At 36.4% G+C, this 17,010-nt stretch overlaps 2 protein-coding genes across 2 annotated transcripts; both read right to left on the reverse strand.

The window, feature by feature from the left end:
* Positions 1–1,432: 1,432 nt before the first annotated feature.
* On the reverse strand, positions 1,433–3,070 carry LOC115961373 (receptor-like protein 7). The gene has a single exon (XM_031080365.1). It carries the CDS (start codon positions 3,068–3,070, stop codon positions 1,433–1,435), a length of 1,638 nt encoding a protein of 545 aa, XP_030936225.1.
* Positions 3,071–9,145: 6,075 nt separating this feature from the next.
* On the reverse strand, positions 9,146–12,070 carry LOC115959444 (receptor-like protein 7). The gene has a single exon (XM_031077825.1). The coding sequence runs from the start codon at positions 12,041–12,043 to the stop codon at positions 9,203–9,205; it is 2,841 nt and encodes a 946-aa protein (XP_030933685.1). The 5' UTR covers positions 12,044–12,070; the 3' UTR covers positions 9,146–9,202.
* Positions 12,071–17,010: the final 4,940 nt, after the last annotated feature.

Consider the following 17,010-nt stretch of genomic DNA (forward strand, 5'->3'; position numbering starts at 1 on the left):
AGATTAAGGAGATGCATGATAATGGATGATTTTATTCAATGAAAGATGATTTTCAAGCATAACTTTGATGGGAGATGCTAAATTCTTCATTGAAATATTTTGTACATCTTTATAGCAAAATAAATAATTTTTATATATTCATTTGAGTTTAGAAATATTATATTTTTTTTAATTTGATAATTATATATATAATATATTTATAAAATAACGGCTAACATATGAATGTATAATCCGGCCCCCCCATGTGAAAATTCCTGGCTACACCCCTGGCTCGAAGGAAGTTGACTTCAGCATGTGTTATAATTTCTAAAACTCTATCACTTTAACTTCCTTAGTTAGTCTTTGTTGATATTTATTCTACTTTGTTAAGTGAATTAACTAATAAAAGCTCAACTACTTTGTGTCTATGCTTTAAGATGTACTCTTTGGTTTGTTTGTGGGTTTTTTTATTTTTTATTTATTTTTTTATTATTATTATTTTTTTTGGTGGTACAATAAATGGTTACAAGCTATAGGGTGATGGTTGCTTTGAGAGGAGGAGTCGTATTTAGTTTAGCTCAATGAAATGCAGGATGAGCATAATAGATTATCAAGGTTGTCTACTACTCTACATTCTTGTAGGCGATTATGAATATTTTATTTCCATGAGTTGAACAACCTTGATAATCTAACATTTTAAAAAGTGTTTTAGAACTTGGGTGATGATCGACATGAATAAAAATAAAAATAATAATATTTAATTGGAATACTAATAGAGTATTGAGGTTAATATATGCTTATAAAATAAAATAAAAATAGATAACTAAACTTTAAAAAATGGAGTTTTTTTGGGGTTAATTTTGCTAAATATTTGAAGAGGCTAATGTGAATGTTCTAAACATCTCAATAAAAGCCTCATTTTTTTTTCTCTATGTTGTGAGTTTGTTTTGAGCAAATTCACATGTCATGTAATTTAAGATGTCATAGTGAATTACAAATTTGATTTTATGTATTTTAACCCTTTTGGATTAATTTTAGTCAGAAAGTTTGGATTGTTTGCTTTACTTTATACAGATTTTATTTTGCATATATGGTCCTCTTCGATTTTACAAACTTTCCTTTTTTGTTAATTTTCCCCTCTTACGAGAAGGGTAAAAGGTTTGAATGTGAGCACATATCCAACTATTCTTTGATCTTTTAATAAAGTTAGCTGCCTTTCATATTCATAAATAACTGAAGTCACTATTACTTTTTACATATAATACATTAATGCTACTCAACCCAATGTACATCAAAACAATAGAGAAAAAGGTAGAAGCACGTTACATTACACACCCGCAAACCTAAAAAAAAAAAAAAAAATTACATTACACACCAGCAAACCTTAGCAAAAAAAAAAAAAATATATATATATATATATATATATAAAATTCAATTTCTAATGTCTCCTCCCTCAAACCTTTCTTCTTGGTACCGGTTGCCTCACTCCGAAAGTCTTCATTAAACAATCATGTTTCCTTTCAATCACAATATGCCCAATAGTCACCCCAACAAGTAGTCCACATCCATAGCCAATCATAACAATTCTCCAACCAAATTGAAGTGACGACCCCGAATCATGACTCTTTTTTGAGGTTGAAGATAAAGGTGGTAAAGCCTCGTAATACTTACATTTCTTTGACAATGGTTTTCCACACAATTTTGAATTTCCTTCAAATGAACTGTTTTCAAATGTATTAAATTGTTTCCCTTGTGGTATAAGCCCCACAAGATCATTATGAGAAACATTGAAGGATTCCAAGAAAGTAAGTTGTGTTAGCTGTTGTGGAATCTCACCTACGAGCTTGTTTTGAGAAAGGTATAACGATTCCAACTCTACAAGATTTCCTAATGTTGGTGGGATGTGGCCAGTGAGAATGTTATTGGAAAGATTGAGCAAACGAAGTACTTTTATATTTCCGATTGATACTGGAATGTCTCCTGCAAATCTATTACTAGAGAAATCAAGGGCTGTGAAAATTTCTTGGACATTCTCATAAATTGTGTCCACTCCTTTGTTTGTCATCATCATTGAGAAACTATACTTGCACCGAAATATGATATTCTGATAACTGTATTTCATTACAAAAGATGAGTTTACTTGAATATATGATAAGTGGTATGCACGATCAGATCTGGAAGAATTGGAATTTTGAAATAATTCTACTGGCAACATTCCAGTAAAACTATTATATGAGAGGTCAACGATTTGTAAGTTAGGAAACTCATAATTCACGCTGTGAATCTTTATTGGTCCGTAAAATTTGTTGGACCGCAAAATGAGAATCTTCAAATTTGGAAGGCCTCCTAACCAAGAGGGGAAAGTATCATTGAATTGGTTATTACTGAGATCAAGGGCCTTCAATGTTATACACTTGGCCAAAGATCTTGGTAACCACCCTTGGAATTTGTTTTGGCTGAAGTTAATTATCATTAATTTGCTTCCATTTGCCCAAGTTTGTGGGATGCTTCCTTCGAATTTGTTCCTTTGTATATTCAATAAGACCAAGGAATCACCAAAGCTGTGCAAGCATTGAGGAAGTGGACCACTTAAGTTGTTCTCTGACAAATCAAGGACTTGAAGAGAACTCAGGTTACAAATCAATTCTGAAATTTTTCCAATGAATGAATTGTTTGATGCGCTGTATTGCAAAGTGGAAGATGATGGAATTGGAAGTGATCCTTGGATATTGTTAGACGAAATATCTAAAATGGCCAGATTGGTCCATGGAAGAAGAATGGGATGTTGACCGAGGCTTGTAAGAAAGTTGTTAGAAAGTTGGATACACTTTAGACTTTCTTTACTCATGTTCCAAACCCATTTTGGTACTTGACCATGAATATTGTTGCCGTGCAGGTCTAGCAACTCCAATTCATCTTGCTTTGCTAGGAAATTTGGGAACTTACTCAAGTTGCACTGAGCCAAGCCTAAACTTACAAACTTTTGAAAGGTTCTATTGGCACTGGTTTCACTTTCAACTAATGATATTTGATTATAAGATAGACGCAACGCAGTTAACTTTTTGAGTTTTACAAACTTGTCAAACTCCATAGTGCCACTAAAGTAGTTACTGGAAAGAGCAAGAAATTCTAGATTTGTAAGGTTAAAGATTAAACTTGGAATCTGGCCTGCAAACTCATTGCCAACAAGACTCAAGGCAGTTAGTTGTAGATGGCTGCAGAGCAGTAGGGTTGGGATTGGGCTTGTTGGCAGTAGGGCACCTGCTAGAACGGGTACGGGTAGAAGGAGAGGGAGAGCTCTCTAAAACTATGCTACCAATGAAAGGGAGGTCACGCTCAAAAGGTACAATGTCTGGATGAGCCTCAGAAGAATCATCACCCTTTTTGGCAAACGTAGGCTGGGCAGAACTCTTCTTAGTAGGCACAGGAATGTTTATCACTTTTACTCTTTTCTCCCAACCCATGGGATAATCGCTGGCATGCCAGAACCACCCTCTATCCTCCTCAACCCACTCAAAAATGGCAGACCGACTCTACTTCCTAGCATATGCCAACACAGATTTAGAGGGTAAAAGCAGCTGAGGGTTGGCAGAAATAACTGCACTAAGCCCATCAGGAGGAATAAGGGAAAGCCCACGACTGCCCATCAATTCCTACTCAAATGAAGTCATCACAGCCTGCCAGTATCCGTGCATGGCAGGAGTACAAATGCCCTTCCTCTGTGAGCTGGAATAGTAATCGCAGTGAAACGCTTGCTCCAAAACTCAAAGGCAGCGTGCCGCAGGAATGGCAAAACGGAAGTAGGAGACTCCATAAGGGAAGAAAGATCATCAGGAATATCCTGATCCAGTCCAAACTATCTCCTCACCCTATTAGCAAGATAGTGCACAAACCTAATGCCCTCATAGGCCAGATAAGGTAACCACCCAGCATTGGTGGCTGCCAAATAAGTAATCCCCCTCTCCTCAAAACTGGTCAATAGGGCAGTGGTCCCAGTAGTATAGGGACCCACAACAGAATCAGCACATGTGTAACTTGTACCTAAGTTCATGTATACACTCTAAGAAAACCCAACTCCTTTATCAAAAAACTCAACGACAGGATGACCAGTAGGCTTTAGACCAATCCAACGAAAAGCCAATGGAAAGTCAAACTCAAATCTACCACAAAAATCGATAATGACTCTCGAACACAATTGATATTTTTCCTTAGCAAAACGGACGGACCTATACTTCGCCAAGTGCTTGGCACAACGCTTATACAGCAAGTACTGCAGGATAGTACTGTGAACAGAAGAAGTAACTATGTGGCAGGAGCCTGCCTAATCCTTGTCACTCCGCAGAATGTCCAGTTGAACATACAAATGTGCCAATGGCAGGCTTTCCCCAGCAGATATCTTAATAGCTAATTGAAAATATAAAGGCTTTATAGTATAGTGGGGATGAGAGCCAAAGATAAACTTACAAAGCTAGAACATGACGAAGGCCACATGGCGAGCAGCAACGGAGATCTTAGAGGAGGAACTAACCCAATATGACAACTTCGCATTGCCACTTATCCTTTTCCTCAACTCGGCCTCCATGACCTCTTCTTCCTGAGAAAGCTCCAAAGTGCCGAGGTCAACATCACCAAGAATAGGCAAAAGCAACTAGTTTGCCACATCTTCTAAAGTCACAGTGATTTCACCGTAGGAGAGAAAGAAAGCGTGAGTGGTGGTACACCACCAGTGGACCAAATGGCGGAGGTTAAATAGATCCTTATAGTTAGATAAGCAGCGAGAGGAAACAATGGCCTTCAATGCACCGGCTCGTTGTAGCAACCCCATAAAACCCATGCCGAACAACTCCCTATCCACCCATTCCTTCTAACCCAAAGTCGTGCCCGATCCAAACTCAAAGAGAATGGGCATAGGGAGTGAAGTACCTTGGCGGATGACAAGATTGGCAATCGAGGAAGCCAACAGAGCCCAAGAAACGTCTGTATTACGACAGCAAAGAGCAAGCCATACATGGCCTGGCAGTAGCGGCGTGTAATCACTGGAAACTTTTGGGAAATGGGCATGGGTATCATACCAAGGATCTATAAGAGGAGCACACTCATTATCAGAGGCACATCGTGTTTCCTCCTCGTCAGAATGGTCCGATTTGGAATAGGTGGCCTCTTCGCCTACATTGTGTGAAGCGGGAGCATTAGAGACAACCTCTTTTCCCTTACAGGGGGAAGAACTTTGGCCTTTTACCGGCGTCATGATGTAGCAGTTGATCGGAGTAAGCGGATAAAAGTGTTTGAGAGAAAGAACACAATGAAGAAAGGGAAAGGGAGAAAGTGTTTGTGTTTGGAATATGAAGGGAACCTCTCTTAAATACCAACGTCATTAACGTTGACACAAAGGGATGCGATGGGTTAGCCATCGGATGGGGGATGGAATTAATGAAGCGGCGGCTGTATTTTAGAATAACTGCTAAATTGAGGAATTTGAAGAGACAATACTGTTCATGACAAGAAATATATATATATATATATATAAATATATATGTATGTATGTATGTATGTATAAGTTAGGGTCCACTCTTCAAAAAAAGCCCGCGAAGAAAAAGAAGAAAGAAAGATAGAAAGGACAGGGAAGTCTTTCATTCGCATATGAACCGCAGGAACACTTTATATGCTCAAGGGGCTAAATGTTGATGCTCATTTTGGGAAGCCTGGTAGAAGGAAGAAGCCCAGCAATATGGGTAGAGAAGAGTTAGGGAATGGATAGAAAAACCATTAAGCCCAAATAGTAGGAATAATGAATCATAGGCCCATAAAATAAACAAATGGGCTTTAAGGAAGCAAATGGGCCTAAAGAACCTGGAGAGAGAAATGGCAAACCCATGGGCAGTATGTGATACTAAAAAGCGAGAATGGGCCACAGCAAGCCCGAAGTAATGCAAGCAAAGAATGTAAGGGGTTGATGGCAAGCCCATGAGCCCTAAAGATGAAGGATAAGGTAATTGGGTCAAGGAAGCCCAAAGGAGTTAGTAAAGACCCATGGGAACACAAAATTAGAAAATAGGCCAAGGATGCCCAAGAGGAAATAAATGGGACAAAAGAGCCCACAAGCACTGTAATACAAAGGCCAAATGACCATATTGAGTCATTAAGAGAAGAATAAGCAGTGGGCCTAAAAAGGCCCAATAGGCTTGGGTTAAATAATATCACAGCAGGAATGGCAGAGTGGTACGGCAAGAAATGGTAGCAAGACTGTAGAAGGAAGTAAAAGAATAGGCTGAAAGAAGAAGAGCCCACAATCAAGCAAAGCCTAAGTCTTAAAGGGAGTAGGCCATAAAGAATAGGGAGTTAAAAAATAGCTCACGCCATAAGAAGTCAAGGATTGGCAGCAGAATGTGCAAATGAGCCTCCAGACGATGGCAAACGCATGAGCAGCGGGCAAGTTTTGGACATACACAAAAGTAGAGCACGCGCAAGACCCAGACATCCTGTACCTAGCCAATACAGGAAGTGGTGGGTCATGGGTAAAAGGGTATGGTCTGGTGGTGGGGAGAGGGGAAAACCTATTCTGGGGTTCCCACTCAGGTTCTTTTGAGGGAAATGTCCTGCTAGGATGATATACTATCCAAAAGAAGTAAGAATGAGCTGAAACCACTAAGTGCATGCCATAAGGGAGAGAGAGGGCATCCACACCATGGCAAGTAAGGATGCCACGGTGAGCAAGCAAATAAAATAATCTTCTTTGTCTGGTAATGGGGAGTGGTGCAGCCAACACAGGTAAGTGGTGGTGGTTGATCAGTTGACAAACCAGTAATGGTCAGCAAGGACACCCAAACCAAATAAAGGTAGTTAAAAGCTAAAATGATAAAAGGCCAGTTACGGCAGGCAGTATATAAAGGACCATTGCCGTGCACAGAAGGGGGCGGTAGAACAGTAAGAGTAACCACTAAGAAAGAATTACAACTTGTTAGATGGGTAAGCGTTGAAAGAAGAAAAGAAAAGAATTAGAAATCACAAAAAACAGTGAGAAAAGATAGAATCAGTAAAAAGAAATGGAGAGTGTAGAACAGCAGGCATGCACTAATAGGTTAATCCCTTCTCTCCCTCTAAAGGCATACTCTCTGCAAGAGGCAAAGGATTCTTTCGAGCACAAGCCATTTAGGTCTGCTTCTCTCAAAGTGATTAATTTCTACGGCAAGATCTTCCTGGGAGATTATTCACATTGAGGAAAACGGTTCCCTCCTTGGTCTTGGTCTTACGACATAACTTGGCATGACGGATTGATCTTTTTCTTTCTTTTGATAACTCATTTCTTCCTTATTTACTTCCACCATTTTCTTTACAAGGTGTTTCTTATAGTTGTGATTATCATTTTAATTGGGGATCATTTATTTACTCTGTCTAATGGCAAAAATACTTTCTTTTATTATTATTATCACATCTACTTGCCATGACTCATCCAAAGTAGCTCCGCCTACCATGGGCATGTGGACAAAGTTTTTGGCAAATGAGGCATAGTTTGTGCACAAGCCAGACCAAAGTGAGTTGCAGTTAGACCGGTTTCAACTCCTTTACCCAGAACACTTGGGCCTCAGCGCAGCAGGAGGCAGTCCAACCCAAAATCACAAAAAGGCCCACCACACTGCTCATGTCAGGCAAAGTAATACCTCCCCTTACCATGAAGGCTTGGGGCTATCCATGGGCTTGCATTCGATGTTGGAGCCCCATTGGGTGGGTGTAGGGTGGGGTTTAGGTTGTTGTGTTAGGATTTCTAAACTAGATAATATATATATATATATATTGGAAAAAAAAAAAAAACTATTTTGAAATTTCTCTTTAACAAACCAAAAAAAAAAAAACCAACAATATGAAACTAGAATTTTAATTCTAACTCAATTCGCAAGCTTCTTACTCGATGTTAGCATGGCAAAGGACAATGTAGTCTTGCTTTTTCTCTTTTCTTTTTTGCTAAACGATATACTAATCTTTAAGTTTGTAAATTCTAGCTTATAATATGTTAAATCTTACCAACCCTGCAATAGATAAAAAAAGAATGTTGGGACACTTCGCTAGGCTCGAAGGAAGTTGACTTCAACGAGTGTTATAATTTCTAAAACTCTATCACTTTAACTACCTTAGTTAGTCCTTGTTGATATTTATTCTGCTTTGCTAAGTGAATTAAATGGTAAAAGCTCAACTACTTTGTGTCTATGCTTTAAGATGTACTCTTTTGTTTGTTTGTTTGTTTGGTTTGTTTGGTTTTTTTTTTTTGGTGGTACAATAAATGGTTACAAGCTATAGGGTGATGGTTGCTTTGAGAGGAGTCGTATTTAGTTTGGTTCATTGAAATGCAGGATGAGCATAATAGATTATCAAGGTTGTCTACTACTCTACATTCTTGTAGGCGATTATGAATATTTTATTTCCATGAGTTGAACAACCTTGATAATCTAACATCTTAAAAAGTCTTTTAGAACTTGGGTGATGATCGACATGAATAAAAAAAAAATATATATATATATATATATATATATTTAATTGGAATACTAATAAAGTATTGAGGTTAATATATGTTTATAAAAAAACATAGATAACTAAACTTAAAAAAATGGATTTTTTTTTTTTTTTTTGTGTGGTTAATTTTGCTAAATATTTGAGGAGGCTAATGTGAATGTTCGAACCATCTCAATAAAAGCCTCATTTTTTTCTCTATGTTGTGAGTTTGTTTTGAACAAATTCACGTGGCATGAATTTAAGATGTCATAGTGAATTACAGATTTGATTTTATGTATTTTTAACCCTTTTGGATTAATTTTAGTCAGAAAGTTTGGATTGTTTGCTTTACTTTATACAGACTTTATTTGCATATATAGTCCTCTTCGATTTTACAAACTTTCCTTTTTTGTTAATTTCCCCCTCTCTTAAGACAAGGGTAAAAGGTTTGAATGTGAGCACATATCCAACTATTCTTTGACCTTTTAATAAAGTTAGTTGCCTTTCATATTCATAAATAACTGTAAGTCACTATTACTTTTTACATATAAGACATTAATGCTACTCAATCCAATGTACATCAAAACAATAGAGAAAAAGGTAGAAACCCATTACATTACACACCCACAAACCTAAGCAAAAAAAAAAAAAAAAAAAAAAAAATTACATTACACACCAGCAAACCTTAGCAAATACATATATATATATATATATAATTCAATTTCTAATGTCTCTTCCCTCAAACCTTTCTTCCTGGTACAGGTTGCCTCACTCCGAAAGTCTTCATTAACCAAACAGGATTCTTTGCAATCACAATATGCCCAATAGTCACCCCAACAAGTAGTCCACATCCATAGCCAATCATAACAGTTCTCCAACCAAATTGAAGTATAGACCCCGAATCTTGACTCTTTTCCGAGGTTGAAGGTAAATGTGGTAAAGACTCGTAATACTTACATTTCTTTGACAATGGGTTTCCACACAATTTTGAATTTCCTTCAAATGAACTGTTTTGAAATGTATCAAATTGTTTCCCTTGTGGTATAAGCCCCACAAGATCATTATGAGAAACATTGAAGGATTCCAAGAAAGTAAGTTGTGTTAGCTGTTGTGGAATCTCACCTACGAGCTTGTTTTGAGAAAGGTCCAATGATTCCAACTCTGTAAGATTTCCTAATGTTGGTGGGATCTGGCCAGTGAGAATGTTATTGGAAAGATTGAGCAAACGAAGTACTTTTATATTTCCGATTGATACTGGAATGTCTCCTGCAAATCTATTACTAGAGAAATCAAGGGCTGTGAAAATTTCTTGGACCTTCTCATAAATTGTGTCCACTCCTTTGTTTGTCATCATCATTGAGAAACTATACTTAAACCGATATATGATATTCTGATAACTGTATTTCATTACAAAAGATGAGTCTACTTGAATATATGATAAGTGGTATGCACGATCAGATCTGGAAGAATTGGAATTTTGAAATAATTCTACTGGCAACATTCCAGTAAAACTATTATATGAGAGGTCAACGATTTGTAAGTTAGGAAACTCATAATTCACGCTGTGAATCTTTATTGGTCCGTAAAATTTGTTGGACCGCAAAATGAGAATCTTCAAATTTGGAAGGCCTCCTAACCAAGAGGGGAAAGTATCATTGAATTGGTTATTACTGAGATCAAGGGCCTTCAATGTTATACACTTGGCCAAAGATCTTGGTAACCACCCTTGGAATTTGTTTTGGCTGAAGTCAATTATCATTGCTTTGCTTCCATTTGCCCAAGTTTGTGGGATGCTTCCTTCGAGTTTGTTCCTTCGTATATCCAATACGACCAAAGAATCACCAAAGCTGTGCAAGCATTGAGGAAGTGGACCACTTAAGTTGTTCTCTGACAAATCAAGGACTTGAAGAGAACTCAGATTACAAATCAATTCTGAAATTTTTCCAATGAATGAATTGTTTGATGCGTGGTATTGCAAAGTGGAAGATGATGGAATTGGAAGTGATCCTTGGATATTGTTAGACGAAATGTCTAAAATGGCCAGATCGGTCCATGGAAGAAGAATGGGATGTTGACCGAGGCTTGTAAGAAAGTTGTCAGAAAGGTCGACAGCCTTTAAACTTTCATTACTCATGTTCCAAACCCATTCTGGTACTTGACCATGAATATTGTTGCCGTGCAGGTCTAGCAACTCCAATTCATCTTGCTTTGCTAGGAAATCTGGGAACTTACTCAAGTTGCACTGAGCCAAGCCTAAACTTACAAACTTTTGAAAGGTTCTATTGGCACTGGTTTCACTTTCAACTAATGATATTTGATTATAAGATAGACGCAACGCAGTTAACTTTTTGAGTTTTACAAACTTGTCAAACTCCACAGTGCCACTAAAGTAGTTACTGGAAAGAGCAAGAAATTCTAGATTTGTAAGGTTAAAGATTAAGCTTGGAATCTGGCCTGCAAACTCATTGCCAACAAGACTCAAGGCAGTTAGTTGTGTCAAATTTGCAAGCTCAAAAGGAATTGGACCAGTGAATTTATTACCGGCAAGGCCTAGAGAAGAAAGTTGGATGAGGTTTCCAAAGGAAGACGGAATGCGGCCCTCGAAAGTGTTAAATGAAAGATCCAGAGAATTTAGACGCGTGAGGTTGCCAAGTGAAGATGGAATGAACCCAGAGAAGTTGCAACCCCATATTAAAATTGTATTCAGAGACCCAATTTTTCCGATTGAAGTAGGTAGCTTACCTGAGAAACTTGTTACTGCAAGATTCATTATCTCAAGGGTGTTACTCCATTGAAAGTTAGGCAAATGGCCGGTGAGACCTTCATTCTGCCGCATATCAAGAACTCGTAAATTCGGAAGCTTGAAGATGCCAACTGGAAATTCCCCATACAATCCGCAGTCACGGAGTCCGAGGGAGGTTAAAGAAGACGAATTTGCCAAGATATTAGGCACCATGGAGATTATTTCCACCTCTCTCAAATCAAGTTTTTCTAGGCAGGTTAAATTTTCAACTAGACTTCTCAAACTAGGCTTCTTGAGTTCTAAATAAGCGTTTCCACTTAGATTGAGGGATGACAATTGGGACAATTGTGAAACTTCTAATGGGATTTGACTAGCAAACGCAGAAGCAGAGAGATCAAGATGAGTTAGTTTAGATAGCTTGGAAACGGTGGATGGGATTTGAGAGTATTTAAAATGATTGTCAGCGAGATTAAGCCTTTGAAGATGAACAAGATGGAAAAGGCTGCTGGTGGAGTTAAGAGAACCATAGAGACAGCTACTATTGAGGTCAAGGCCAATCACATGGCCCGTGAACTCATCACACTCTACCCCATCCCATGAGCAGCAGTCATTGTTGTTTCCTTCTAATGTCCAGGATGCAACCTTGGGATAAGCCCTCGGTTCAGAAGAAGAGGACTTGTTGATGACAAAGCTGTCCTTAAATTGCAACAAGTAAGACCTTTCATCACCACGACAAAGAGGCCGCACAGAAGAAAAAGAGCGAGTGGCTATAAGATGAAATGTTGAGAGAAAAGAAAGCAAGTACACAAATTTTAAATGATACAAAGAGGACGCCATAACTTCTGTCTAAATTAACTATATGTTTTTCACTCTTATATAAGCAAGGATAGTCCTCTACTTTTAGGAGGATTTGGACTTACGTGTTTTCACGCTGTAATCCAAGTGGCTTCAATTCAATTTTGGAAAGTTACTTTTGGAAAAGTTATGTCTATCCCCTTGCTTTAACTTTTGAAAAGTTACTTTTGGAAAATTCTAAACTAATTATTCCGATTACATTGCCTGATTGCCCTCTTTTGTGTTTGTTGTTATGTTTCCATCACTTCCTGGTTCCATTACCCATACAATTAGTCAATTACCCAATCAGATTAGAAGAAGAGAAAAGCTTGAGAAATTTCAAAAATAAAAAAAGTTTATGCCTTTGATTTACCTTTTCTAAAAAGTACTGCTGCATTGGTCTCTAGTAGCAATCAGATTAGTAGCAATCATCTTCTAGTTGCATTGGCCAATATATATCATTGTTGCTTTAGTTCACTTTTGAGAAAACTACCTTTCCATGTGGGTGAACTAATTGCATTGCCAATGTCTTTTCGTTGTTGATTAAGTAATTATTGAAAAATGAAGTCTTTTACTTGGGCACGTTTCCACTACTTCTTGTTCCCCCATTTAATCCAAGTAACACTTTATACATGCCAGGGCCGGGGGGTTTAGGAAGCACCGGCGGAAACTCTACCAAAATAGGGGCAATACTTAGATGGTCAAGCACTGTTTTGGGACCATTTGAAAAGTATACACAATATAATCATAATCACAAATCTGAAATAACAAAACATAAATGACAAATTTCCAATTTTACCCATTTAAATTTATTTCCCTCAATTTCACTCTCACAGCTCTTATTCGTCCTCCAGTCACCGTTGTTTTTTACCTAAATCCTTGTGCTTCTTTAGTTCTTGTTTGCATTATAATACTGTTATGGTTGATGCTGTCTACTATTTGAACAACTAAAATCCTCCTCTATTTTTTTCTTCTTCTTTTGGCTTCAATTTCTCCACCAGTTCGTTGAAATCCTCCTCTATTATTTTCTTTCTTCTACTTCGATTTCTCCACCAGCTCACTGTCTCTTTGTTTCCCAAGAGGTTTTTTTACTTTCCTTCTATCTACTTTTAAGCTCTTGGTCAAAAATGTCAAATACTCATGGTTTTTAGTATTGTGTTTTGTCCAAGAGTCCATCTACTGTACACGTGGGTTCACTTCTCCACATCTTTCTTTTTCCTACCTTTTATCTATTTTTTTTTTCATATTGATTGAGGTGTGATAGGAATCTAAATGTGCCTACTGTAGCATGTAATGTTATTAAGTTAGATATACGAATTTATGGCTTAAAAAATAGATATGTGAATTTACATTTTTTTTAAGCTCTTAAATAAAAAAGTGAGGTTCTAATTTATAATTAAATTAAATATAATATATTTATATATAGTGCTAATTCTAAATGGTACATCAGGATTGACCAGAATCGAAACATATTGTTTTTTTAAACTAAACTTAAATGACCTTAGACACTTTTGCTTCGCCCCCCCCCCCCCCCCCAATAAACTCAAATTCTAAGTCTATTCTTGCTAATGCATAATGTGTTTTAGCTAACTTTGGTGCTCTAAAACCTTTTAACCTAGCCGACTTTGAAGACATACATATAAGCTTATGCCTTGTTTCACGCTTAAAGAACATGACTTGCCAACTAATCAAACTAGAGTTTTTAGTACCTACAGCAATTTCACAACTTCAAGAACAAACCCCCAGTGTATACAGTGTCAAATTCCATAGTCTCCTATTACATCAAATGAGTGTTTGATTTTTCTCGCAAAATATTGAATAGTAAAGCTTCTGGGCCATAGTCTCAACTACAAATCTCAATCATGTTGGACTTGGATAACACCTTTCCACAATGTATCATTATGAGATGCAGAAAAATTTTGGAGTGTACACAACGTTTAGTGTGGATGGGAAGAAATTTCATCCTATTCCAATTGGTTAGGTCAATAAGGGACCTATTCCAATTTAATGATCCTGGAATTTTGTATACAAGTAATAATTTGACAACTAATGACAATGTAGCATTGGCCATCGGTAATCGCTAATCTGAAAGTATAGATTTCTTTAATAGCTCTACCTTCGTTTCTTTTGGCTAATATGTCTTTACTAAATCAAAATCAAACCGCAAAATCATATAAAAATCACCAAATTAGCGTTTAAAATTATAATTAAATTTTTAAAAGAAATGTAGGCACAATTGCACAAAAATTCCATGTAACTAAGTCACACTCAGGAATATTAGACCCTTTTTCCTTTGTATAAATAGGGGGTCCCAATGGGATGAGGGGGCTAACTATTTTCTCTCCAAAACATTTATTTTAGGAACATAAAAGTTTTCCATTGTAGACTTTTCACGCTTAAAGAACATGACTTGCCAACTACTCAAACTAGAGTTTTTAGTACCTACAGCAATTTCACAACATCAAGAACAAACCCCCAGTGTATACAATGTCAAATTCCATAGTCTCCTGTTACATCAAATGAGTGTTTAATTTTTCTCGCAAAATATTGAATAGTAAAACTTCTGGGCCATAGTCTCAACTACAACTTTCAATCATGTTAGACTTGGATGACACCTTTCCACAACGTATCATTATGAGATGCAGAAAAATTTTGGAGTGTACACAACGTTTAGTGTGGATAAGAAGAAATTTCATCCTATTCCAATTGGTTAGGTCAATAAGGGACCTATTACAATTTAATGATCCTGGAATTTTGTATACAAGCAATAATCTGACAACTAATGACAATGTAGCATTGGCCATCGGTAATTGCTAATTTGAAAGTATAGATTTCTTTAATAGCTCTACTTTCGTTTCTTTTGGTTAATATGTCTTTACTAAATCAAAATCAAACCACAAAATCATATAAAAATCATCAAATTAGAGTTTAAAATTATAATTAAATTTTTAAAAGAAATGTTGGCACAATTGCACAAAAATTCCATATAACTAAGTCACACTCAGGAATATTAGACCCTTTTTCCTTTGTATAAATAGGGGGTCTCAATGGGATGAGGGAGCTAACAATTTTCTCTCCAAAACATTTATTGTAAGAACATAAAAGTTTTCCATTGTAGACTTTTCACGCTTAAAGAACATGACTTGCCAACTAATCAAACTAGAGTTTTTAGTACCTACAGCAATTTCACAAAATCAAGAACAAACCCCCAGTGTATACAGTGTCAAATTCCATAGTCTCCTGTTACATCAAATGAGTATTTGATTTTTCTTACAAAATATTGAATAGTAAAGCTTCTGGGCCATAGTCTCAACTACAAATCTCAATCATGTTGGACTTGGATAACACCTTTCCACAACGTATCATTATGAGATGCAGAAAAATTTTGGAGTGTACACAACGTTTAGTGTGGATGGGAAGAAATTTCATCCTATTTCAATTGGTTAGGTCAATAAGGGACCTATTCCAATTTAATGATCTTGGAATTTTGTATACAAGTAATAATTTGACAACTAATGACAATGTAGCATTGGCCATCGGTAATGGCTAATCTGAAAGTATAGGTTTCTTTAATAGCTCTACCTTTGTTTCTTTTGGCTAATATGTCTTTACTAAATCAAAATCAAACCGCAAAATCATATAAAAATCACCAAATTAGAGTTTAAAATTATAATTAAATTTTTAAAAGAAATGTAGGCACAATTGCACAAAAATTCCATGTAACTAAGTCACACTTAGGAATATTAGACCATTTTTCCTTTGTATAAATAGGGGGTCCCAATGGGATGAGGGGGCTAATAATTTAATCTCCAAAACATTTATTGTAGGAACATAAAAGTTTTCCATTGTAGACTTTTCACGCTTAAAGAACATGACTTGCCAACTAATCAAACTAGAGTTTTTAGTACCTACAGCAATTTCACAACATCAAGAACAAACCTCCAATGTATATAGTGTCAAATTCCATATTCTCCAGTTACATCAAATGAGTGTTTGATTTTTCTCGCAAAATATTGAATAGTAAAGCTTCTGGGCCATAGTCTCAACTACAAATCTCAATCATGTTGGACTTAGATAACACCTTTCCACAACGTATCATTATGAGATGCAGAAAAATTTTGGAGTGTACATAACGTTTAGTGTGGATGGGAAGAAATTTCATCCTATTCCAATTAGTTAGGTCAATAAGGGACCTATTCCAATTTGATGATCCTGAAATTTTGTGTACAAGTAATAATCAAGGAAACTTCCACCTAAAATAAGTCGAACTTTTGGCAAGAGAGAAAATTGATGTCTAAACAGATCAAGCTAAGGCCGACTAAAATGGACCATATTCTTAATTTCTTATCTCGATTTGTTCCATGTACAAGATTTACCGTCAATGCTAGACGTATAAAAGTTGAACATCTTATCTAAAGTCCATCCTTTGAATGCTTGAGAAAAAATTCATTTAAACCAACACAATGGGTCTATTTGGATGCCGCTTATTTTACTGAAAACTGAAAACTTATTGCTAAAAACACTGTAGCAAAATAATTTTTAAACTATGAATAGTGTCGTGGGACCCACGGCTAACCTGCTTATGCGCGTTTTTTGAAGTTTGGCTAGGTCATGAACAGTGCCGTGGGACCCAACCAAAAAACACAAAATGCCAAATAATCCTTAGGCAAACACATGCAATATATAAATTATAAAGGAATCAAAGAAAAATTGTTAAAAATAATGAAAATTTAATCTGTGCTTAAATTCTTATAAGGATGAACACAATAGCAATATCCTCTTTTTTAAAAAAATAAAGATATAAAAAAAAAAAAATCTATACTTAAATTCTTATAAGGATGAACACAATAGCAATATCCCTTTTAAAAAAAATCTATGCTTATTTTGTACTTATAATAAAGTCCTATCACAAAGTTTTTTGAGACTCATGCTGATTAGTAATTAGGAGTTATAAAGGAATAATCATCAAT

This window comes from Quercus lobata, chromosome 9 (assembly GCF_001633185.2).
Source record: "Quercus lobata isolate SW786 chromosome 9, ValleyOak3.0 Primary Assembly, whole genome shotgun sequence".
NCBI lineage: Eukaryota > Viridiplantae > Streptophyta > Magnoliopsida > Fagales > Fagaceae > Quercus > Quercus lobata.

Excerpts from the sequence above, each read along its gene's own strand:
- LOC115961373 (XM_031080365.1), bottom strand. The coding sequence starts at position 3,070 with ATGGAGTTTGACAAGTTTGTAAAACTCAAAAAGTTAACTGCGTTGCGT.
- LOC115959444 (XM_031077825.1), bottom strand. The coding sequence starts at position 12,043 with ATGGCGTCCTCTTTGTATCATTTAAAATTTGTGTACTTGCTTTCTTTT.